We start from the raw sequence: 24656 nt of genomic DNA, 5'->3' as shown, positions 1-24656 counted from the left end.
TAACATGTGGGAAAAATCCCATATTGTGGGAGTTTTTGACCTTATTTTCTCGGAGAGGGATAATAAGCAGCATATATGGGACTTTTCAAGATGATCGAAATTTACGGCTTATTCATTTAGATATTGTAAACAGTGACTAACAGAGAAATTTAATTTTTAATATTATAGCATACTTTTAATTAGTATAACCTGGGAAATTCACCTGTAAAATGGGATTTTTTTGCCTCTCGACATGGGATTTCATAATGTTTCTGGTTGGCATCACTGAGCGAGAAGGAGAAAGATGGAAGAAGACATGTATGAAGTGATGATGTGACGGTAGTGGTTAATTTGAACTTTTAAGAGACAAAATATTCATAGTTGTTATTTACTCTGTGCTGCTAATTCAAGATTTGTTGTAGGTAAGTGTTATTGGAGTTATATTGTTGTTTCCAAAAATAAATGTAATTGAGACGTGCATGCTGTTATTAGTCCATACAATGAACTTTTGTGTATAGTAAAATGAACACGTTTTATACGTTTGCGTAATTTAATTCTAAAGTAATATGTGAGGATCTATATTTTAAATAGTATTGAAAGTATGTTTCAGTTTCCCTTTAATTTAAAAAAGCCACACACCAAATTTTTAAAAGCATGAACGTTAGTCGTTTGACATTACTGTGGAATGCGTGAAGTCAGCAAGTTATTCTATACTAAATTGCATTCAAGCCACTATTTGGTAGTCATATTAATGTGACGCAAATAATGATTGAAATGACAGATAGGTTCGCTTAACAAGTGTCAAGGAGCATAGGGCTGCATGAGCGGTAAATGTATCCGGTAGGACAAAGTGTATTCTTTCAGTCCTGTCATTGTGCTGTTTACCAAAGCAGTGTACACGTAGCTACTTATTTCCCTTTCCTAAGGGGACACTTTTGCAGAGGATTTGGCTTTCCGAGAAACCACATTCAGGCGTACGCGGTTTAAGATCGGTATGATTTTTCAGCACAGTACATGTGAAATTTCAAGGGAACATAATACTCAGGCCTTCCTAATTGGAGACAGCAATTCTAGGGGTGTAGAAAACCAACTAGAGATTGATTAAAATTCTCTAGTTTTTTTTTTTTTTTTTTTTTTTTTTTTGAGGGGGTTTATGTTTACTGTACGGATCTACGTGTTTATAAAATTGGCAAAAGTGCACTTTGAGCAGGACGTTCATAGAAACTAATACTAAAACGAGCTTGCAGGGCCTCTAACCCCCTTCACTCGGTCAACTATATTTTATGAAGTAAGGAATACTGGAGATCATATATATGCAAAATTGGAGGAGAAACTAAAGGCTAATGTTTAGCAGAAGGGGTCCAGCAATTGTTTCCAAAAAGAAAATTACATTTTCGGTTATTTCTGTTCACATTAGGTTAGTTTTGTTTTGTTTAGGCTTGTGTATAGGATGCTCCCCCCAGTTCTTTGCTACCGGAACTGGAAGAGTCACTACTACTAATACTGGTACTACTACTTATATCGAGAACAGTACCCAACCAACCCCTGCGGGGCTTCTAACCCGTTCCTACTACTACTACTACTACCACTTACACTTAAGCTTCCTTACCAGAAGATTTGAATCTTAAATCTTTATAACATGCGATTCCGATTCATTATGAATCGTTAGAATCACAATGATACGTTAAAAGTCACTAGGGGGAGCGGGCTATGATCAATCCTTTGTTTATGTTATGTTAGTGTAGGGGTCCAGCATAATTTTCCAAATAATGATAGAATTTCGCTTGTTTTTACTAATATCAGGTTAGCTTAGGTTAGATATGATTAGGCCTACTTTATTTTAGGTCTTAGTACTTGCATCTTCCATTTCTCCTGTAAAGTTTGTATTTTTTTATGTGCTTCTGGACCCCTTCTGCTCAAAAGGCACTCTTAACCGTAAAATTTACAGAACATCAAATTATGTCGTGTTCTTACCTATGAACTTGATTTCTACGTTTCAAGTACATTAATGAAATCAATCTGTTAAGACGGATTCGCCCATAAGGAAGCCATTAATTACAATATACGAAGTGAAGTGGGAGAAGTCAATGCCCTAACTTACGATACGCATGATGCTATCCGAGAGTTACGGGATCCATATATTTTTGAAATTTACTTTAGTAATGATATTTTGGAAAACAAATGTGCATGCAATGAAATCATATCGGGATGAAACCTAAAACGTGCTTAGTGACTTACAAATACATAATCCAACACGTACCGTAATGTAAGTTTGTTTTATCCTCATATATGTATAGGCAGGTCTTTACTTTGACTCGGACAGTAACTGCAACCGATTCATCTAACCCAGTTCCCGGAGCAGTTTAGGAATCATTTTCCAAGAGCGATTCCATTCTGAGCAGGGGGGCGCGGTGGCTCAGTGGTAGAGCGTTCACCTCCGGTGCTTGAGGTCCCTGGTTCGATCCCAGCTCGCGCCGTGTGGACTTTGTGGTGGACAAACACCGTGCTCGTGGGTTTTCTCGGGGTTCTCCCGTTTCCTCCCATTTTCTTCATTCCACCATTTCACTCATATCTCATTATCACCGTGTCCTTTAGCCTAACCGGCATAACCGTGGGACGTAAAACTTAAAGATTTCATTTCATTTCCATTCTGAGCAGTCTGGAAATCAGATCCTCGGAACGGACAACCTGTTACTCTCCCCAAGAACTCACTCCTAGACTACTTCGGAGAAGAGGACTATCTTTGGGAACTAACCTAATCCAAACTACCATATTTAATTCTCAGCTAAAAATTTCAAAAAGAAAAAATGTAAAATGTTGACAGCTTGTATTCGGATGTACATGGGGGGCTACCGGCCCCCAACCCCACCTAAAATATAGGTGCATAAAATAAACCCTATAAAAACACACTTCGTAATTCTTAAAAAATGCACAAATACAAAACAAATCAAGAGAAAAATGTATCAATTTACAAATAAAAAACTCTCACCGCTAATGATATAGAGATCCAGCATGCTCGTCGACCTCTACATGCAAACCAGCCTCACCTATTAAATCACCTGATTCTTTAACTAGAGTTTCTAAGCAGACCTCCCGATAAAACGTTAGTCAATCTGAGACAGTTTTAGTACTTAACGTTTACACCATCCGGTGCTTGGGGTCTCTGGTTCGATCCCAGTTCGCGCCTTGTGGACTTTGTGATGGACAAATAACGTGCTCGTGGGTTTTCTCGGGGATCTCCCGTTTCCTCCCACTTTCTTCATTCCACCATTTCATTTATTTCTTATAATCACAGTCTCCTTTGGCCTAGGGGGCGCGGTGGCTCAGTAGTAGAACGTTCACCTCCGGTGCTTGGGGCCACTTGTTCGATCCCAGCTCGCACCGTGTGGACTTTGTGGTGAACAAATACCGTGCTCGTAGGCTTTCTCGGGGTTCTTCCGTTTCCTCCCACTTTTTTCATTCCACTATTTCATTAATTTCTCATCACCGTCTCCTTTAGCCTAATCGACATTACTGCAGCACGTTAAACTTAAAGATTTCATTCCATTTTTCTCCTTTGGCCTAGCCGGCGTACGCGTGAGAGGTAAATTTTAGATATTTCATTTCTATTAGAACATTCATGAATAATAAACTCATAATTACTTATTACGCAGACGAAAGAATAAGATAACAAGAACACTTGCCCAATACTCATGTTCACATTACTGAAATAAACCATACAATGCTGCAAAGCGATAACAATGTCCGAATCTAAGGCTAGAGTACACTTTATGCCAAACAAGTGATTTTGTCACAGGTTGTGGCATTCAAGGAATGGAATCACTTATTTGTAACAGGTACGGCGGTTGGTGGCACTGATGTTGCCTCCTGTGCTGTGGTTGGTTGTTCTGTTGAAGTTGCTGATTGGTTGTTTTGTATTCGTAACTGATCGAATGTTGTACGGTTGAACGTGTGTTGCATTGGTGAAGTGTGATGTTAAGTCAGTTTCGATGTCGTTTTGTTTTTGATATTCTCAAGTGAGTTTCAGTTTTTCATAGATATGTTTGTGATACTAGAGTGAATTCCTATCGTTTCAGAATATTGTGTGGGTTGATTGACATTGAGATTTTCTGGAATTCCTCCGGATGAATGTTCTGGAATTCCCTCGAAACGTAGTAGGCACACTGTTTCGGATTGGTTGTGTTTCTGTAGAGAAGTGTGTCTTGAAACAATCGTTAGAAATTCTAGTGACCTTATCGGAGGTCCTGGAACAGCAGTTGAAGTGGGCGAGAGTTTGTTCGGTAGAATGTAATTTTAATGTGGGTCGAATGCGCCGTAGTCAGAAGTGGATAGTTTGCTGCTGGTTGTTTCGTCTGGTTCGTGATTTTTTTTTTTTTTTTTTTTTTTAATGGATGATTGATTTATAATTAGTGGTGAGTGTTAATTTATTTTTCTACGGTAATATTTTTCCTTATGTTAGATTTATAGTAGTGGTTTGAATATTTATTACTGTTTTTGATGTTTTTATAATACTTGAGCGGGGATTTGGTGGGCTGTAGCCCCCATTTAGATCTCAAAACAGATAGTCACCGTTTCACCTGCAAGGATATTGCCCTTGCACGTAGTAACCGAAGAGTAAGTTCTTGGTGAGTGTGGTAGATCATTTGGTTAGCAATCGTAATCTATTATCATTGGTATTATCATTATATCTTAGTTTGCTGGTGTGAAGTTAGATTATGATTACTTATTAGGTGGTCTGCAAAACTTGTCCAGAATTTACTTTTCGATTACTTCGATTCATGGGGTTGTTTTTGGGAACTGATCTCTGAACAGTTCCGAGGAATTGGTTCAGGTGAATCGGTTCCAATGAATGTTCGGCATAAAGTGCACTTTTACAAAGTTTAATACAAAGTTATTTAAAAACGACAAGTTGAAATTCTTTGTATCAAAATCATTAAACGGTTTCTCAATCGCATTTGCTAACTCTATAGTCGCCATTAAACGAAAATTCAATTACGCGCTTCCCCACATTCCACCAGCACATACACACACTTACTACAAGCAGACAAAATATGTAATATCATAGTAGCAAATTACCACATGACTGTACGGAGACACCTACTGGGGAAAATATGAGCTACCATCAATCAATCTTTCAGCTAAGAATGTCACACCAAAGGCACGAACAGTTTCAACAAATGACTGAACCTGCAAGAACCCATTAAAGTCGTTGTGCGAGTCAAAGTAAAGACTTGCATGTGTATATACTCACCGTCCGTGACTGACGTACCTGCTACCACACGGTCCTTATAGACATGCTACCACACGGGCCCTAGTTGCGCCCTGCCCCGACTCGGTTAGAAAGCATTCGTGCTTTTAGTGGCTACCTAGGACGAGTTGTTAGTCTCTTTTGCACATTAGGGGGCGCGGTGGCTCAGTGGTAGAGCGTTCACCTCTGGTGCTTGGGGTCCCGGGTTCGATCCCAGCCCCCGCCAAGTGAACTTTGTGGTGGACAAACACCGTGCTCGTGGGTTTTCTCGGGGTTCTCCCGTTTCCTCCCACTTTCTTCATTCCACCATTTCACTCATCTCTCATAATCACCGTCTCCTTTAGCCTAACCGGCATAACCGTGGGACGTAAAACTTACAGATTTCATTTCATTTTCTTTTGCACATTAGTTTTTACCGTGTAGTACATTGAAGCCCTCCTAAAGTGAATCTGCACAGAGGAATGAGAGTTCACACCCCATAAGTTATTGTTTACAATACAGAGAATCTGTTTAGAAATCTGAAACTTTACTGAAAAGGATATATATATATGCAATTTATTTATACATGAATCCGTACAGTAGGTCAGCAACGTATTTCGGCCACCGTAATTTGTAAGTGACTAGTGTTCCTCACTCAGTTTTGGTTTAGAAGGCGTAAGTGTTATGGCTATAAATGCAGCGTTTCCTTAGCAATATTTGGCTCAAACTGAAATTGTGTACAGTAGATTTAGTATATACATGCAAATATATCTATATACCAAAAACAATATGTATGCAGGCGGTTAAATCTGACTTTTCTGGGTTATTTATTTTGTAGTTTTTTTTACACTTACGTAATTTATTGTGAGGAATTGATTGGTGCATACTCGATTTCTGAAGAACTACAAAGTGGAATGCAATCAATTCTCTTCCGGTCTTCGCATAATTTGGACTACAACGCAAAGCAAAAGCCTCTTTAGATGTCTGTAAATTTTTTGCATCTTGAGATGGATGAGCGAGTGTTTTGTGTAAGCGAGGGAAGGACGGAAATGATATAAAAGAGCTAGTTGAAATATCGGAATCCAATTTTCAGCCTGTTTTAAAGAAAAATCTCCACATTTCCACCAGTTAATAACATGACACATTACTAAATTAAATTTCATGAATATGTGGATCCCTTAACTTTCGGATCACATCATATGCATCGTGAATTAGTACACTGACTTCTCATCCTTCACTTCCCTTTGTATGTTGTGATTAATGGCTTTCTCATGGGCGAATCCGTCTTAACAGATTGATTTCATTAATGTATTTGAAACGTAGAGACCAATTTCATAGGTAAGAACACGACATTTAGATTGTTATACACTAGTCTATTAAAATATTACAAATTTGTTCTGAAATTCTTACGAAGATTGCCCTTTGAGCAGGACAAGTGATTTTGGGTATTTTGTACCCCAGTCTTACAAATGTAAGGTCTCCGTTGTTACTTATTGAATTACTTTATAAAACAGCTGAGTGAACGAAGGGGGTTAGAAGTCCTGCAGGGCTCGTTTTAGTATTGATTCCTATGATTATTCTTCTCAAAGTGCACTTTTGCCAATTTTATAAGATAACCTACTTCGGATCGAACCTAAGATTGTGACATACTTTGTTCGTTACAGATTTCGTGAAAAATGTCTTAGTTACGAATTATATATTTGTCTTGTTCTCTTATTTACTTAAAGTCTATGGTAACTTAGATATTTTGTCTTCCGTATATCCTTTTGTCAGTTTCTTATTATTGCCCTCTTCGGTTGCGTATTAAGAATTTTATTTCATGTGTTCGCTGTTCGATGTTCTTTTCTTCACAAGTTGTCAGTATCATTTCTAATTTATCCACTATGTTAATCATCAACCAAGCTGCACACTGAGGATTCGAATGCGTTGGAGAGAGAGAACGGAATGAGGCCGTTTATTCTTTTCTATTTCGTATTTTATGTTAGATTAATAAGTATGTTTCATAATTCATGCTTTATGTGTTCGAACGTTTTTTTGGAGATAAACTGCCGTTGGATAGGAAAGGGGTAATGATCGATACTTTCGATTTCGATGCCTACGTCGTTTTTGGAGTAGTCGGTGTTGCACTGAACAAAGGGAATATGGTGTAAAGTAAGGATTTTACAAATCTCTTCATGAGATTTTGAAACATCAATGTTCATCGGACCAATGGAGAACTAATAGTGGTCTTTATCGGAAGTTTGTGTTGTAGTGTTGCTTACGCTATAATTGGATTGTTGATTAAGATGAAATAAGAAGAAAAGATGCCAAAATACATAGAGAACTTGTTGACCACATGGAAATCTTTGGCTGTTGTGATGGTACTTGTGATATAAGTTGGAGTGTAGCGTTGCAACAGCTCAGGTAACACTAATTATTCATAAGCATGCATAGATCTATCTATTGGATAGTTGGATTGGACATCGATTAAGAGAGTTAGCTAAAAGGATAACGTTGTGAAGGGATTTTGTGATGGACATATTTTGTCTTCCCACTGTCGTCATGTCATCGGATAAGCAAACTATCAAAAATTAACATTATCAAGAGTAACTTTAGAAAGAATTCATTGATCTGACTGCGTAGTTAAATTAAATAGGATTAGGATTTTAGATTTCTGGGCTTTCGGCATCTATGGCCACTTAGCACGTCACGTTTGAGGGATGACGTCCCTCGGCGAGCACAGTATCCGGGGAAAGGAAAGATAAGGAAGGATTGGGGAAGGAAGGAAGCGGCCTGGGCCCTATAAGTTAGGTACCGCCCCGGCATTTGCCTGGTGTGAATTCGTAGTACAGTATATCATTAAGATTCATTCGAAATATGTTCAGTTTCACGTTGCACGAGGTATGCTACAGCATGGCTGAGTAAGTTTATTCCAATGGGAGGAATTTCTTGCCTTGGCTATAGGCTTTCCGCCGAGCCCCTTAATCATCCTACTTAACGCTTTCTCCTTTTCTGCGTGAAATACAGCTGGTTGTGTTGTAAATAATTTACGTTAGTAGATTAAGAAATTGTCTCTAGAGTCTGTATGCATTCGTTTACGTGTAATTCTACACGTCTTGGTCTTTTCTTTTACGGATTCAGTTGTCATTCATGAATATGTTGTCTAAATTTCTTTATAGTTATTGCAAATTCATAACAAATGTATGGTATTCGCTCGGGCTTTGTAAACAATGATCGTCTCTTTCTTTAATATACAAATCAGTTTATATTTTCGTCCACGTGAATAAATTGAAATTTACAAACATCCAGAGCTTAATCTTCCTAGTGATATCTTGTGAAGGTCAATAAACTCGAGTCTCAGTCGTTCGGTTAGGTGCTGCATTGGCTGCCTATAGTAAAGTTTCACTTCGAACCGTAACATTGAATTGCCAGTTTTAAAGAATAAACAGGAATTTTAATGATTGAACGGAAGTAATTGTTTAGGTGCTTTCAGGTGTATCTCCAATTTAAAATAGTAGTACAGTGTTGTTAGTTATTGCTCTGTCTTGGAAGAGACGATTTACTTAGTACATTGATGTTCTCTGTTTCCCTTTTGTTCTCGTTGTGGTGACACCGGAGCCAGATAGTGAATTATTCTCACTTCCGGGTACGCGCTTCGGCGAGACATAGTAATTAATCGTGTTTAACATTGAATATGGATGTAATGTTATATGTAACAGTATAAATTTTTTCATGGTGACTAACATGATTATATGTAGACTTCGTTAAAAGTATTTTAGGCATCTAAATGCAACTACGAATTCGTTAACGAAAATTCTTAGTGATTATTTCAAACTAAACCTTCAGTGAATAACCATTAAAGTCGAACAGGACTATACTTTCAGTGAATAACTATTCAATTTAACGGAAGAAAGGTATCCGTGGAAATCTGTTAAAATGTTGAACAAAAATTTTAACCGAGCAAAACATATTCAAGCTTATATTAAACCCAGTATCTGTAGTTGATTTTTTTTTTTTTTTAATTTTACTTTTTTCGTTCTTATACTTGCAAATATTGTGTTAAAGTTGCTGTGGTACGTAGATCTGTGATATTTACATGCTGTGATAAAGAATATTGGGTTGTTAGGCAATAAATGTACACATTAAGGAATGTTGCTTAGATCATTTAATGTTTGAATGCCAGCCTAAGTTGAGAAGGTAATTAAAATGAGTATGACGCTAATTGACTGTCTTCGTTGAAGTACCGTTTTAAGATATTCTTTGTTCAAGATTTTTTTTCTTTTCTTTCCTCTTCTATCCGTGCTGCATCTTCTGGGGACAAGATCTTTGTTCTGATTATTTTTTTTTCTTTTGAAATTTTGTCTATTCTTCCGTTGCGCTTGTTACCATCTTATCGGCTCCTATCAGCATTGCCAGGATCCCGAGTTACGGGATTATAAGGTTGGGCTAAAGTTAAACTAATACAAGATTTACTCTTATTGCATGTTGGAAAGGCCCTTTGTAATTGTAAAACCTGCAAAAAGAAAGCAAAGTAGACAAATTGAACTTAAAAAATTACAAAAAGCGGATATTTCCATTTTTTAATGCGAAAGAAAATTTCCCCTCTTAAATCCATGTTTAGACATTTGAATTTGTATAGAAAATAACTGAATTAGTTGCTGGAGTAATTTGAAGTTTACACTGTTTTTTTCTTTCTTTTTCAGCTGCTCGAAATATGGCGGGACGAGGTGGAAGAGGAGCTCTTATTGAAGAGTTCCTCGCAGCAGCGAGAAGAAATACAGAGAATGTTGGCACGACATCGGACAGTGACGCTGGTGGCAGTGGGGATGCTCCACCTGTAAGCACCTATATTATAAAACTGAAATCACTACTCAGCTTTCTGTTCTGTAGAATCAGTAACTTTTTTTTTTTTTTTTTTTTTGTCTTGTATCATTTATAATATTTCTTTCTAATCTTGTTTCCTTGCCACTGTTGAGGTTTGTTTGACATGATCTTTAAAGTTCGTTTTTTAATTTTTTTAAGGGGAAGGGGAGAAAAAAAAGGTATTTGTTAGACTGTGTTGGTTCATGTTGTAAGTCACTTAACTTCAATTTTCTTTATCTATCACGAAATCCAGTTAGGAAAGGGAGTTTGTCAGAGGAATCAACATTAAGTGATTGATTCTCTTAGGGGTTTCGTCTAATTGCATCCCAAGACATTTCTTTACGGGAATTCGAATGGGGAGTATTTTGCTCTTCAAATCACTATTGTACAGTTTTCTATTGCTTCTCACACTTAGTATCCTAGTCGTTAAATCCATTGTGACCATGTACCGTACATATATGGTCTTTTCGTGATCTGGGAACAAACTCAGAATGGTGATAGACGATGACGAAGGAAGGAATTTGAGAATAGAAACGACTGTCCGAAAGTACTTCGTTTCGGAGATATATGCCACCAAAAGTTTGTCACAGTGGGTCGAAAGTGGCCATAATTCGAGAACGAAATGTCGAATTAAGGTCCGATCAAAGGCAGTGTATATTATTCGTACTCGAAATTTCATTGTAGAAATGAATTGGAAGCAGGGGCGACGCAAGGATAGCCCCAGAAGAAAAGTAGGATATTTCGTTGATCTGAAACAAAAGATCCAATGAGAAGTCGTCAGTGGTACGCAGTAAAGTTGTCTTGGGTCGAAAGATATCCAATATCTGAATCAAATGAGAAAAACGTGGGTGTGCGAAAATAAGAGGTACGGATTGCATGGGCATTGTGACCGTGGAAAACATTGATATGGATGGTAGGCAATCAATCTTCGTTACAAGACACTAGCCCGAAATGTTTCGTGTCCGAGTATGGCCCGCCGGATACTGACGGGAATACATAGTAACAAAATAAAATGTTGAAATCTGGTGTAGACAAAGAAAATATGTATGAAGGTATTGTAGTTTTCCCTACAAGACCAAAAGTATGGTTCCTGTGGTCTCGTTCTGCAGATACAAGGTGTCATCAAAAAGTACGGTGAACATAGTTGTGCAGGGCCATCCGTCGATGATGTATTCATTTCAACTAGTAAGCCCGATAGCCTAAATCTTTGGTACAGTCAGTGTTGTGTTTGAACGAGTTGACATGTTAGTTTGGTTTCAGGGGCAGAAGAGTGAGGACGTGTTAAGAGTGTCTGTCCCACGCCAATATTAAATTTTGTTCTGAGCTGCAAAAAAAGTGCCAAAGAAACTTACGAAATATCAATATCAGTGTATGGTGTGAAGCTGTGGCATTGAAGACTGTTTACAAGAGGTATGAGCAATTCCAAAGTGGCAAAGAGTCAGTTGAAAAGAACAACGATCGAGACGTCCTTCGATGTCAAAAGCAGATGAAAACGTGCAAAAAGTGGCACAGATGATTTGTTCAAACAGACGAATGACTATTCGAAAGTTTTCCGAAGAAATAAATATATATAGGTCCGTGAAAAGCATTTTAACCGCCATTTAAATGGGTAAATGGCTTTCTTCACCACGAAAACGCGCCGTGTCACACTGTGCTTTTGATCCGCGAGTTTTTGGCCGGAAAAATATTCCTATCTGTTCACATCTGCCTTACCAGATTTAGTACTATGCGATTTCTGGCCCTTAAAAAAAAAAAAGACACCATTCTTGATCACACCTCGTATTGCAGGATGTCTCGTCTCATCTCTAATACTAGTCTCTCAGGTTTGTAGTGTCGTCACGATTCGCATGTGCTGTTTCTGGTCTGGATGGGTTTCCAAGCCAAAGGTGTGTATAACTACTTACTTCATTCCATAGTCTGTTTGAAAACGACCAGTAGATGGAATGCTACTCGAACTAATAATAGAAACAGTGTAATCACTTCCACTTTACTCCAGTAGTGCAATTCGTAGGAGTCACTTGTCTACCGTATCAGCTATCATTTGTCTGTGAGGAGTTTTGTTTCATGCAGTTGCGAAGGCTTATTCACAGTCGTCTGGTTAGTGCTGACACTCTGGTGTAGTGCAATTACTCGATGTATCGTTTGTGTGACAGTAAGTATCTTAGCAGTGCCATAGGGTTTCCCGGTTGACGAGCTTGCAAATATTGTCTAAATTATGAAATCGATTAAGAGGTTATGGTCGATATACACACAATGAAATCGATTAATTACGTTACTAACATTGCATCCGTTGAAGTGTTTCATGTTCTAGCTTCGTAGACTATCATCAAATGCTGATGAAATTTACATGGGACAACCGGCGAGGCATACTCTGTCATATATATTTCTCTTCTTTCTCTCCCCACTTCTCCACTTACGTCGAATACGTATTTCATCAAGCATCGTAGTAAATATTTGAATATTTTTTGTGATTAATAAATTATCAGATTTTTCAAATATTTTATACATAAAAGCCTTGCTTGAGAAAACCTTATTTGATTAGTGAAAACCGCGTCGCACTTTGACCGACTATTCTTGTTATATTCACGAACATTCTTACGTAAATACAGGTCAAACTGAGTTTTTTTTTTGTGTGTGTGTGTGTGTGTGTGTGTTACAGTTAACTTAGGAGGAAAAAAGTACTTATTCCTATAATAAATAATAAAAAATGTAAGAGGTCATTAATATCCATGTTGTTTAGAGAGCCAATGTAATAAGCTAGGGAATTCATTCTTTTATACCATGTTCCTATCTTCCGTCAAGTGGGCTTCGTGGTGGACAAACATCATATGTATGGGGTTTTCTCGGGATTCTTACTTTCCTCCTACTTCCGTCATTCCACCATTATCGTCTCCCTTAACCTCTCTGCATAATCATTGGACCTTAAACTAATGAAAAAATCTTATTTCTGAAATCGTTGGACACAAAAGTATGATTCGACCAACCAACAGTTACTTTCATAATAGAATTAAAAGTGTGGAAATGCATGGCTGTTATACTATTATATTTCTTGTAGCTGGTTGGTCGTGGTGCTGGGCGTGCTACCGGTAGAAGTGCTCAGTTATTAGAGTTGATGCGTGGCCGAGGTCGTGCAGCGCAATTACCATTAGTTGGAACTGGTGATGCTGGAGACCAAGGCCTCGGAGTGCAACGACGACCTGAACCATCCTCAGTTGCAGCAGCGGAAGCTGTCCCTGAGCCAGTACCACCTCCAAGGCCAGTAGGAAGAGGAAGATCGTCGTTTATGTTGGAAATGATGGGCCGCGGTAGAGGAAGGTGAGTGAATACATCTTCTTTAAATTCTGAAGTTGTTTTGCAAAATAAACATATCCACACCACTGGTTGGAAATTCTTCCTTATATGTTGTATATTTCTCAGGATTAGTGGAGAAAAATGTCAGTTATTTTGGGAGATTTAATGGCTAATGTATATATGTCAGGGGGAGTATTACACTGATTTAGTGTTAGAAAGCTCAAGGTCATACGAGTTATGGTAGGAACAATCTTATCGGATGGTGTTGGAATAAGTTTTCCGATTTCCTTTCATCCTTTTTCTTTGATCAATTCATTTTGTCATCATTCAGTTGTATTTTTACGGGACAGGACGTTTGGGCGCCACCATTTGGGCGCGGACGTTTCGGCGCTGCCGTTTGGGCATCGGACGTTTGGGCGCAAAGCCGTTTAGGCGCCAGACGTTTGGGCGCGAGGTGCATAGTAAAAATTACAATTTACGACATAAAGTAAGCTAGGCACTGACAACTAAGCGCGAATCAAGATATACACATTTCCTACACTTCTATCTTTATCTCACCTCATTTATCTGTATATTTTCTATATATCTTATTTATTCATCTAAATTAAATAGTTTAATGCGTTTGTAGCATTTGTTGCCTAATCTCGTCATGGATTGATTTTTTGCTTGTTCCCGATTCTTGTACTTCTGATCTAATTTTTGTATTATATAAGAAAGCTAGGAAATAAAGGAATCAGAAGAACTGTTAATAATTTTCTTAATGTTAATTAAAACATATTGATTTAATTTTTGTATCTTTTAAAACAGTTAATAATTTCGTACTTATGAATATTAAAATCTGTTTTCTTTCGTATTACTTATGCCAATCTCTTCTCTTCCTTAAGTCCAATAAAGAACTACCAATAAAAGATTTCCGCGCACTCGAGTTGAAAGAAGTGGCCCTGCGTAGCGTAATCGCTAACGCTCTCGCTTTCGGTGCGAGCGGTCCCGGGTTCTATTTCCGGTGGGGGCACTCGGTCGAAAAAGTGTAACACGCTCTTTCAGGCCAGCCACCCTGAATGAGGTTTTCCTGGGTTTTCCTCATTCACACCAGGGCAAATGCCGAGATGGTACCTAATTTATACGTCCAGGCCGCTTCCTTCCTTCCCTTTCCCCGGATAGTGTGCTCCCTCAAACGTGACGGGCTAAATGGCCTTAGATGCCGAGAGCCCAGGAATCTAAAAACCCTAATCGAGTTGAGGGAAAGATGTTAATGCAGGGTGTCTAAGACATTGAGTTTAGGAACTGCAGTATGCCGTATTTCTGGTATCACTTAAAAAAAAAAAAAATTCCAATATAAAAATCAAAACTTAACATACTTTTTTCGTCTGATTGTAAGTATTTAATCTGCATTAAAGAAAGTGGCGAAAGGAAAAAAGGACAATTTCAAAGTGAAAAATAATAGTTAAGTGTACATATATTGGTCATTTAGCCACTAGAAATGTGTTTGGCATTCACACTTATTGCATAACTACAGTAGAAGGCCTGCTTTAAGTTTTTTAATGGAATAGGCTCACTATGCATGTAAGCATATCTTGTATGGTCTACTTACCTTTGGCTTAAAAAGTTATCAAATAAAAAGCACACTTAACTTTGGTTGAAACTTAAGTTTACAAAATTTAATTGTTAATTCAGTTTTTAGAATTTTGAAATCCAGTAATTCTAGTATGTAAAACAAAATACAGTATAATTCAAGAACTTCCACTACAGCAGACACCTTGTGATATCTTGATTAGAACTTAGTACTCAGCGCCTAATATAATGACTTTTTAATTTAACTCGCGCCCAAACGTCCAGTGCCCAAACGGCGGGGCCCAAACGTCCGCGCCCGAACGGCGGCGCCCAAACGTCACGTACCGTATTTTTACATCCATACTTATATCGCGTGGTTTTTAGCTGAAAACATTAGACTTGACTACTATTATTTAATGACTACTACTCATTACACAAACTCCACTACTCTCTTTACCATTACAAAAGCAGGAAACAAGCCACTGACCTTGTAGAGAATGAGACTAAAGATACAATTGTATAAAATCTAAATTTTTACACCAATTCGCATGCACTGAATGTCGTTGAGAAGACATTGCTTTTTTTTTTTAGCCATTTTCAGAGCCTGCAACTAATGATATCTATATTTAATTTACGTCTTTAAAGAAGTATTCATTATCGTTTATGTATTAAATATTTTGTTTTAATTGTGGTTTTAAATTGAATTACTAGAAATAAGAACTTTTTCGGTAGTAAGGTAGTTTCAGTAATTCATTTAACAGTCTGGGAAGGTTAAGGCAAACCAATCATTACGAGATTCCACATTTAGTTTAAATTTCGAAAATTGTATTTTGTTCAGGTGAGTAATTGAATACACAAAGTACCGACGTGTGCAAAATGTGTGAAAATATAGCATGTCTAAATATTACATATAGTATTGTATGTGATCAACTGAAACCCGTTTGCAGGCGGGACAGGACGTTTGGGCGCGAAGCCGTTTAGGCGCCAGACGTTTGGGCGCGAGATACATAGTAAAAATTACAATTTACGACATAAAGTAAGCTAGGCACTGACAACTAAGCGCGAATCAAGATATACACATTTCCTACACTTCTATCTTTATCTCACCTCATTTATCTGTATATTTTCTATATATCTTATTTATTCATCTAAATTAAATAGTTTAATGCGTTTGTAGCATTTGTTGCCTAATCTCGTCATGGATTGATTTTTTGCTTGTTCCCGATTCTTGTACTTCTGATCTAATTTTTGTATTATATAAGAAAGCTAGGAAATAAAGGAATCAGAAGAACTGTTAATAATTTTCTTAATGTTAATTAAAACATATTGATTTAATTTTTGTATCTTTTAAAACAGTTAATAATTTCGTACTTATGAATATTAAAATCTGTTTTCTTTCGTATTACTTATGCCAATCTCTTCTCTTCCTTAAGTCCAATAAAGAACTACCAATAAAAGATTTCCGCGCACTCGAGTTGAAAGAAGTGGCCCTGCGTAGCGTAATCGCTAACGCTCTCGCTTTCGGTGCGAGCGGTCCCGGGTTCTATTTCCGGTGGGGGCACTCGGTCGAAAAAGTGTAACACGCTCTTTCAGGCCAGCCACCCTGAATGAGGTTTTCCTGGGTTTTCCTCATTCACACCAGGGCAAATGCCGAGATGGTACCTAATTTATACGTCCAGGCCGCTTCCTTCCTTCCCTTTCCCCGGATAGTGTGCTCCCTCAAACGTGACGGGCTAAATGGCCTTAGATGCCGAGAGCCCAGGAATCTAAAAATCCTAATCGAGTTGAGGGAAAGATGTTAATGCAGGGTGTCTAAGACATTGAGTTTAGGAACTGCAGTATGCCGTATTTCTGGTATCACTTAAAAAAAAAAAAAAAAAAAAAAAAAAAAAAAAAATCCAATATAAAAATCAAAACTTAACATACTTTTTTCGTCTGATTGTAAGCATTTAATCTGCATTAAAGAAAGTGGCGAAAGGAAAAAAGGACAATTTCAAAGTGAAAAATAATAGTTAAGTGTACATATATTGGTCATTTAGCCACTAGAAATGTGTTTGGCATTCACACTTATTGCATAACTACAGTAGAAGGCCTGCTTTAAGTTTTTTAATGGAATAGGCTCACTATGCATGTAAGCATATCTTGTATGGTCTACTTACCTTTGGCTTAAAAAGTTATCAAATAAAAAGCACACTTAACTTTGGTTGAAACTTAAGTTTACAAAATTTAATTGTTAATTCAGTTTTTAGAATTTTGAAATCCAGTAATTCTAGTATGTAAAACAAAATACAGTATAATTCAAGAACTTCCACTACAGCAGACACCTTGTGATATCTTGATTAGAACTTAGTACTCAGCGCCTAATATAATGACTTTTTAATTTAACTCGCGCCCAAACGTCCAGTGCCCAAACGGCGGGGCCCAAACGTCCGCGCCCGAACGGCGGCGCCCAAACGTCACGTACCGTATTTTTACATCCATACTTATATCGCGTGGTTTTTAGCTGAAAACATTAGACTTGACTACTATTATTTAATGACTACTACTCATTACACAAACTCCACTACTCTCTTTACCATTACAAAAGCAGGAAACAAGCCACTGACCTTGTAGAGAATGAGACTAAAGATACAATTGTATAAAATCTAAATTTTTACACCAATTCGCATGCACTGAATGTCGTTGAGAAGACATTGCTTTTTCTTTTAGCCATTTTCAGAGCCTGCAACTAATGATATCTATATTTAATTTACGTCTTTAAAGAAGTATTCATTATCGTTTATGTATTAAATATTTTGTTTTAATTGTGGTTTTAAATTGAATTACTAGAAATAAGAACTTTTTCGGTAGTAAGGTAGTTTCAGTAATTCATTTAACAGTCTGGGAAGGTTAAGGCAAACCAATCATTACGAGATTCCACATTTAGTTTAAATTTCGAAAATTGTATTTTGTTCAGGTGAGTAATTGAATACACAAAGTACCGACGTGTGCAAAATGTGTGAAAATATAGCATGTCTAAATATTACATATAGTATTGTATGTGATCAACTGAAACCCGTTTGCAGGCGGGACAGGACGTTTGGGCGCGGACGTTTCGGCGCTGCCGTTTGGGCGCGAAGCCGTTTAGGCGCCAGACGTTTGGGCGCGAGATACATAGTAAAAATCACAATTTGCATAATATATAGTAAGCTAGGCACTGAAAACTAAGCGCGAATCAAGATATATACATTTCCTACACTTCTATCTTTATCTCACCTCATTTATCTATCTATTTTCTATTTTATTTATTCATTTAAATTAAATAGTTTAATACGTTTGTGGCATTTGTTGCCTAACCTCGTCATGGATTGATTTTACGCTTGTTCACGATTCTTGTACTTCTGATCTAATGTTGATCTAATTTTTGTATAAGAAAGCTAGGAAATGAAGGAATCAGACGAACTGTTAATAATTTTCTTAATGTTAATTAAAACATATTGATTTAATTTTTGTATTTTTTATAAAAGTTAATAATTACATACTTATGAATATTAAAATTTGCTTTCTTTCGTATTACGTTTGCCAAACTCTTCTCTTCCTTAAGTTCAATAAAGAACTACCAATAAAAGATTTCCGTGCACTCGAGTTGAGGGAAGTGGCCCCGCGTAGCGTAGTCGCGAACGCTCTCGCCTTCGGTGCGAGCGGTCCCGGGTTCGATTCTCGGTAGGGGCACTCGGTCGAAAAAGTGTAACACGCTGTTTCAGGCCGGCCACCCTGAATGAGGTTTTCCTCATTCACACCAGGCAAAGGCCGGGGTGGTACCTAATTTATAGGTCCAGGCCGCTTCCTTCCTTCCCCAATCCTTTCTTCCTTTCCTTTCCCCGGATAGTGTGCCCCCTCAAACGTGACGGGCTAAATGGCCTTACATGCCGAGAGCCCAGAAATCTAAAAATCCTAAATCCTAATCGAGTTGAGGGAAAGATATTTCGCATACAGGGTGTCTAAGACATTGAGTTTAGGAACTGTAGTATGCTGTATTTCTGGTATCACTTCTTTTTATTAACATTCCAATATAAAAATCGAAACTTAACACACATTTTTTTTCGTCCCATTGTAAGCATTTAATCTGCACTAAAGAAAGTGGCGAAAGGAAAAAAAGAACGATTTCAAAGTGAAACATAATAGTTAAGTGTACATACATTGGTCATTTAGCCACTAGAAATGTGTTTGACATTCACACTTATTGCATAACTACAGTAGCAGTCCTGCTTTAATTTTTCTAATGGAATAGGTTCACTATGTACGTAATGCAGTCAATCATATCTAGTCTGGTCTACTTACCTTTTGCTTGAAAAGTTGTCAAATAAAAAGCATACTTAACTTTGGTTGAAACTTAAATTCACAAAATTTAATTGTTAATCCAGTTTTTAGAATTTTCAAATTTCAGTATTTCTAGTATGTAAAACAAAATCCAGTATAATTCAAGGACTTCCACTACAGTAGACCAGTGATTTATTTGTGGATTTTGTAGAAGAGGGGAATGTTTATGCAAGATTGTGTTCCGTATAACAGAACAACTTTACAGTCGGATTGGGACAACGTTATTTTTAAACCTATCTACTTTAAAATTATGGTACTAGTTTGATAGGCGGTCCCCAAGTTCTTTACCTTTCTTACCTTTTTAAAAACAATTTTATGATAAATATGGATAGGTGCGTTAGATAAGATTTGGTTAGGTAAATTAGTTTACATGTGTTACCTTGCTACTTTTCGTCCTACTGATGAAGACAAGTGTGCAGCATTCAGTAAAAGCCCTATAGTTACATTGCAATCTGCACAACTTGTCGTAACAAGTGTCACGCTCCTACGTAAAACAGTTTTGTTATGACAAATAATTCTTTAGTCCGTTCTAATTTGGTCTTTGAAAACCAAATTCCTCACCCGAACAATAAATATGATAAAAGGTAATAGTTTACTTTGGGCAGAACAGTGATAGGTGCACATACACTTGAACCTGATTTTATTAAATAGAAGGGGAAAGACTGTATTAAATGTCATTCGTCATATCATAAATGAGTTTTTGCACTTGCTCCTTCTACTTAATAAAATTAGATTCAGGGGTGTGTGACCCTAGCATTGTTCTGCTGAAAATAAACTTCTGGTCAACAAAACATACTGGTATTAAAACGAATCCAGAATTGAACAAAGACTGTAATCTGGTCTCCGAAGAATCATGAGCATGTATTAAATAAATACCAATATAATGCTACCTAGGAAAAAAAATACCTTTTCTTTCACTTTTACTCTCGAAATTGAAACAGCCATTGTAGCCTACCATATTTACAGTTTTTACAACAAAATAACGGGAAAGGATTGACTGCCGATTTCACCTTGAGTTAAGCTGGAGCATGACTTACGGCGTGTTATCTAACACTGTCTTTAGAAATTAACAATATTTTCTCAGCGTATCCCACTTTAGAATAGTGAAGCAATAGGAGGTTAGTTTACATCGGATACCGTCTTTTTTTAGTTGGTTTGTCGGTAGCAATATGGTGTCCATTTTTTATCCAGCTGAAGGCATACTTTTCTGCATTGAAAGATGTAATGTCTGGCCCATTAACGTTTATGGAAAGAAGAGATTTCAGGGTTTTTACAGATAAATGGTTTCTAGCGTCAGTATGCTGTAAGTTTAAGTTGGAAAAGCCTCTCTTACACTCTGTAGAAGAAACTGAAAGCAATTCTATGAACAATTCTTCAGAAAGCAATTTTATAAACAAGACCAACATAGCTCGCGACAATAAACATACTGAAAAAAATAAAGAATCGCTACTAAAACATGAAGTTGAATCATTGCACTTCAAAAGAGTTTATAGCTTAAGAAACGGGGAAAATATCTTCCCAGGCTGAGAAGGCTGAATTAAACCTAGAGACAGGGAATCAAAATTTAGAAGGGGGGAAATTCCCTGGCTACAAATAAATCCCTGCAGTAGACACCTTGTGATATCTTGATTCGAACTTAGTACTCAGTGCCTAACATAATGACTTTTTAATTTAACTCGCGCCCAAACGTCTGGCGCCCAAATGGCTTCGCGCCCAAACGTCCAGTGTCCAAACGGCGGCGCCCAAACGTCACGTACCGTTTGCAGGCAATATCTGCAAAAGTGCTATCGGTAATCAATATATATGACCTTTATACCCAATGTAAAGGCATCCATGATGACAATGTCAGATCATTTGTGCTCCAGAAAATACTATAAGCATTCAAACATTTGTTACATTGTGTGGCCAATCTGCTAGTGCAAGCCATGTAAAATTTGGTAGGTTATCGTGCGAACTGTTGACTGATGGTGGTCTTCACCTTCTCCTTGTCATTCAAGTGAAACTTTCAGCTGCTTTAAAGGGACAAACACGGGAATGTCACAAGGTGAAAGATCAGAGGTTAAGGGAGGAGGGGAGACGCACCTTTTCGAAATAAATCCTGAACGTTGCGTGCAACTAGGGAACGGGCATTATCGTACATCACAATTACCCCGGGAGTCAATAGATTTTTTTCTTCTTTCGAAGACTGGTCAAAATCGTGCTGTAGCATTCGGCATTTATGGTTTCTCCTGTTGCTTGAAGAAACATGGACAGTAATCATGACTTCATTTCAAACACTTGTAACGTGAATATCGTAGTGTGTGACAATAGAGGGTGTTTCCTTTGCATACTTTTTTGTACTTCGTTCAAAACGGTTGTACAAGGATTCATCTTGAGAAGCAATATGCAGTAGGAAGTAATCCTTCAACCGTAACATGACTAATGTTCAAGGGATCATGCCAAAAGACTCCAACCTTTGTCTTTATAGGGTGTCTATCGGTCACGAAATCAGAAAATGGTCATGAAAGTCACGAAATTTAGCTTTTGGGTCACGATTTTTTTAACTGTACAAATGTAAGTAGAGATTGGAAAATTTTGTTCTGTAGAACGTCAAAATTCACCACCAAAAATGTCTATGGCCGGGTTTAGACGCTACCAAATCGCAAGCAAAGTACGTGTCTATCGCATGGATGAAAATCCGACCTAATTCGCACCCAAATTCGCTCTTGAAAATGTTAGGAAATTTTATGATTTCGTAAAGAAAAGGTCACGAAAAAGTCACGAATTTTCATTTTGGAATTTTAGTACACACCCTGCTTTATCAGCATACTGGAAATCCATTGCGCGACACTTTGTGATATTACAAATGGTATTTCACAAGCTTCTGGGCTGTCCCGAATTGCTCCACAAAGGATTGAATGTTTAAGCGTCTATTCGCATGTATAGCTTCGGACATCTTTGGATAGGTGTTTTCAGAGTAACAACATGGGCTTGACTAGGACGGGAATAAGCACTTGTTTTTGCACGTCCTTGTAACATTCTTGGCAATCGACCACTGTTTGCAATACCACGCGTCATCATACGCGCCCTTCATCCGACGGAACACTTCAGCTGGTTGACATCCTTCAGCAGTGAAAAACTATAACAGCACGTTTGAACTGGTTGTGGATGCGGAACGCGATCTTTGACGATAAAAAAGATTGAATAAGTATTTCCGCTGTGCGTGAACAAGGATGCATTCCATGATTTACCACTATAAACAACAATACAGTCCTTTTATCACACCATATTGTAGCTATGGACAACGAACTGATTTCAGTTGATCACTGCTGTTGTAATATTCTATAGTATGTCCTATTTATAACACAAAAACATCTCTGAATAATGCTAATGTGCAAACTTCAAATCATTCACGAGTTAGGGTTGTATAAACATTTAGTCGAAAATAATCAGATATTCTTAAGTTAAATGGACGACTCGCAGGCTGTCATTCACGCTCATTCCTAGTAGTTCACAGTCAGGCTAATAGTTGTCGCTAGCCGTGTTGCCTCCTCTTTGACGCCAAGAGATGTCTTTAGCGTAGAGGCAATATGCAGACGAGCCGAAGGCTTTGGGGAACAACTAGTATATTTATAATAAATGAGAGTATATGTTAATTTGTAGCCATTGCATATTCAGTGCTTACTGAAGCAAGGAATCACTTCTTTCAATACGGCAGTGTTCATAGTAAATAATAATGCGGAAACGTTAATTTATTAAAGAGTCGGATGAGGCAGTGTTCTTTCGTAGTTATCTTGAAGTTATGTCATTATGGTAGTCCTCTAATACTTCACCTATACGGATTCGTTTGTTTTTGGGTTATATATTAATATATATTACCTCATCACTTATACCGAATTTATAAAGCACGTGACCTACTCTCCACGCGACTGCTTATTAGTTCCGACTGTGTCACAGTTTGTGCGTGTAAGTAATGGGTCTGTCATTCCACTACACTAAGATTTCTGTGTAGGATTTCTTACAGTATTTCCAACAACTTTAATTATTTTCCTCTTACGTATTTCAGTCAACTATAAGCATCCACATTGAATTACGTTAATGGAAAAGAAATCCTATTTCTTTATGAAGCACAATAAAACAGTACGTAAAAAAACTCTTCCTTATTTCACAGAAAGTTATTTTTCTCCTTCAGATCTTATTAGTATTATAATTATTCATTTTGATATTATGTAGTACTCCTCAAGATGTGCAAGAAACGATGCGTCAGCTCCGAGTCCAAGCACAACCACAGCAACCTTCACAAGAACCGAAGCTTTCACCTCCTCGTGGAGCACCAACGCCACAGCCATCGCAGAGTGTATCGCCGCCGCAGTCTGGGAAGTCGCTGACGAGAACGGAGATGCTAACGAAGAAAATGTCAGAGATGTCTTTCAAAGAACAACCTCCCGTGATACGTAAAGGTACACAGGGTAAAAGGTAGGTGTACGGTTAAGTTTTGAATTCTCAGTTTTCTGTGGTTATTTTTTAGAAAGGAAAATTAAAGAAAACATCAAAAAACTGTGTGTAAAGAAGTATGTAGACAGTTAATTTTGACTTTTTTTTTTTTTAACAGAAAATAAGAAAATCTCAAAAGCTCTTTGTATCATAACATTATGTGTTAAGTTTTCGAGATGCAAAAAAAAAAAAAAAATAATTAATATGAAGGTACGAAGTTTCAGGTCTAAATCCTACAGCCAGACCAGAGAATTTAATCGGCATTTGGCAAATATAGTAAAGGCTAATCCTTCGCTACTGGAAATTTTGCTCCCTGTTAATATGTCACGTAGTTACGACAGAATAATGTTTAATACTTGATTAAAAGCTTTTACTAGTACAAATGAACTGTTACATTGTACATTGTCGTGTCGTTGTGTACGTTTATTGAATTTTAATGATACTTTGTAATTTTACGTATTCCTTCAGATTTACGAAGGAAATGGCCGAAGTGAAATATTAAAAGCTTTTTTTTCTTTCTTATTTTCTTGCTAATGGCTGTATACATCAGTACGAAGTTAAAGAACCACACCCAACCACTACTCATATTCCCCCCACAAGCCTCAGCTAGTCCCTAGTAGCATGTAAGCTATCATCCTTCTCAGTATTGTACTTCTGTTCATAAATGTACTGTCATGTTGTCTCACGAAAACTGACCTAAACGTATGTTTTTGGAAAAAGAAAAAAGGTAACAAGGAAAGAAACTAAGGCAACATTGGTTATCAGCAAGCAAGGGTCATAGATTTCTACACGTGTCTCAAAACCTAGCATGAGGAATTTTAGGGCACTGGAAAAAAAGCTCTCAATCTGTATTCTGTACTTCAGAGTAATTGTAACTATGTGAAATCGTAATCAGCGCGAAACTTTAAAACCAGCCTCGAAGTCTCTTAAAGTA

General features: G+C 37.5%; 1 protein-coding gene across 1 annotated transcript in view; it reads left to right on the top strand.

The window, feature by feature from the left end:
* Positions 1-245: 245 nt before the first annotated feature.
* The window catches only part of LOC145662872 (piwi-like protein Ago3), a 72071-nt gene continuing 47660 nt past the window's right edge, over positions 246-24656 (top strand). Inside the window, exons 1-4 of the mRNA XM_081728830.1 lie at positions 246-401; positions 9889-10022; positions 13104-13363; positions 23462-23704. Of these exons, the coding sequence (XP_081584956.1) occupies positions 9900-10022; positions 13104-13363; positions 23462-23704 (626 nt within the window). The 5' untranslated portion in view covers positions 246-401; positions 9889-9899. The remainder of the gene's footprint in view (positions 402-9888; positions 10023-13103; positions 13364-23461; positions 23705-24656) is intronic.

Source organism: Thermobia domestica, chromosome 10 (genome assembly GCF_964235325.1).
Source record: "Thermobia domestica chromosome 10, izTheDome1.hap1.1, whole genome shotgun sequence".
NCBI classification, from domain to species: Eukaryota; Metazoa; Arthropoda; class Insecta; order Zygentoma; family Lepismatidae; genus Thermobia; species Thermobia domestica.
This window is presented reverse-complemented; position numbering and strand designations above follow the sequence as displayed.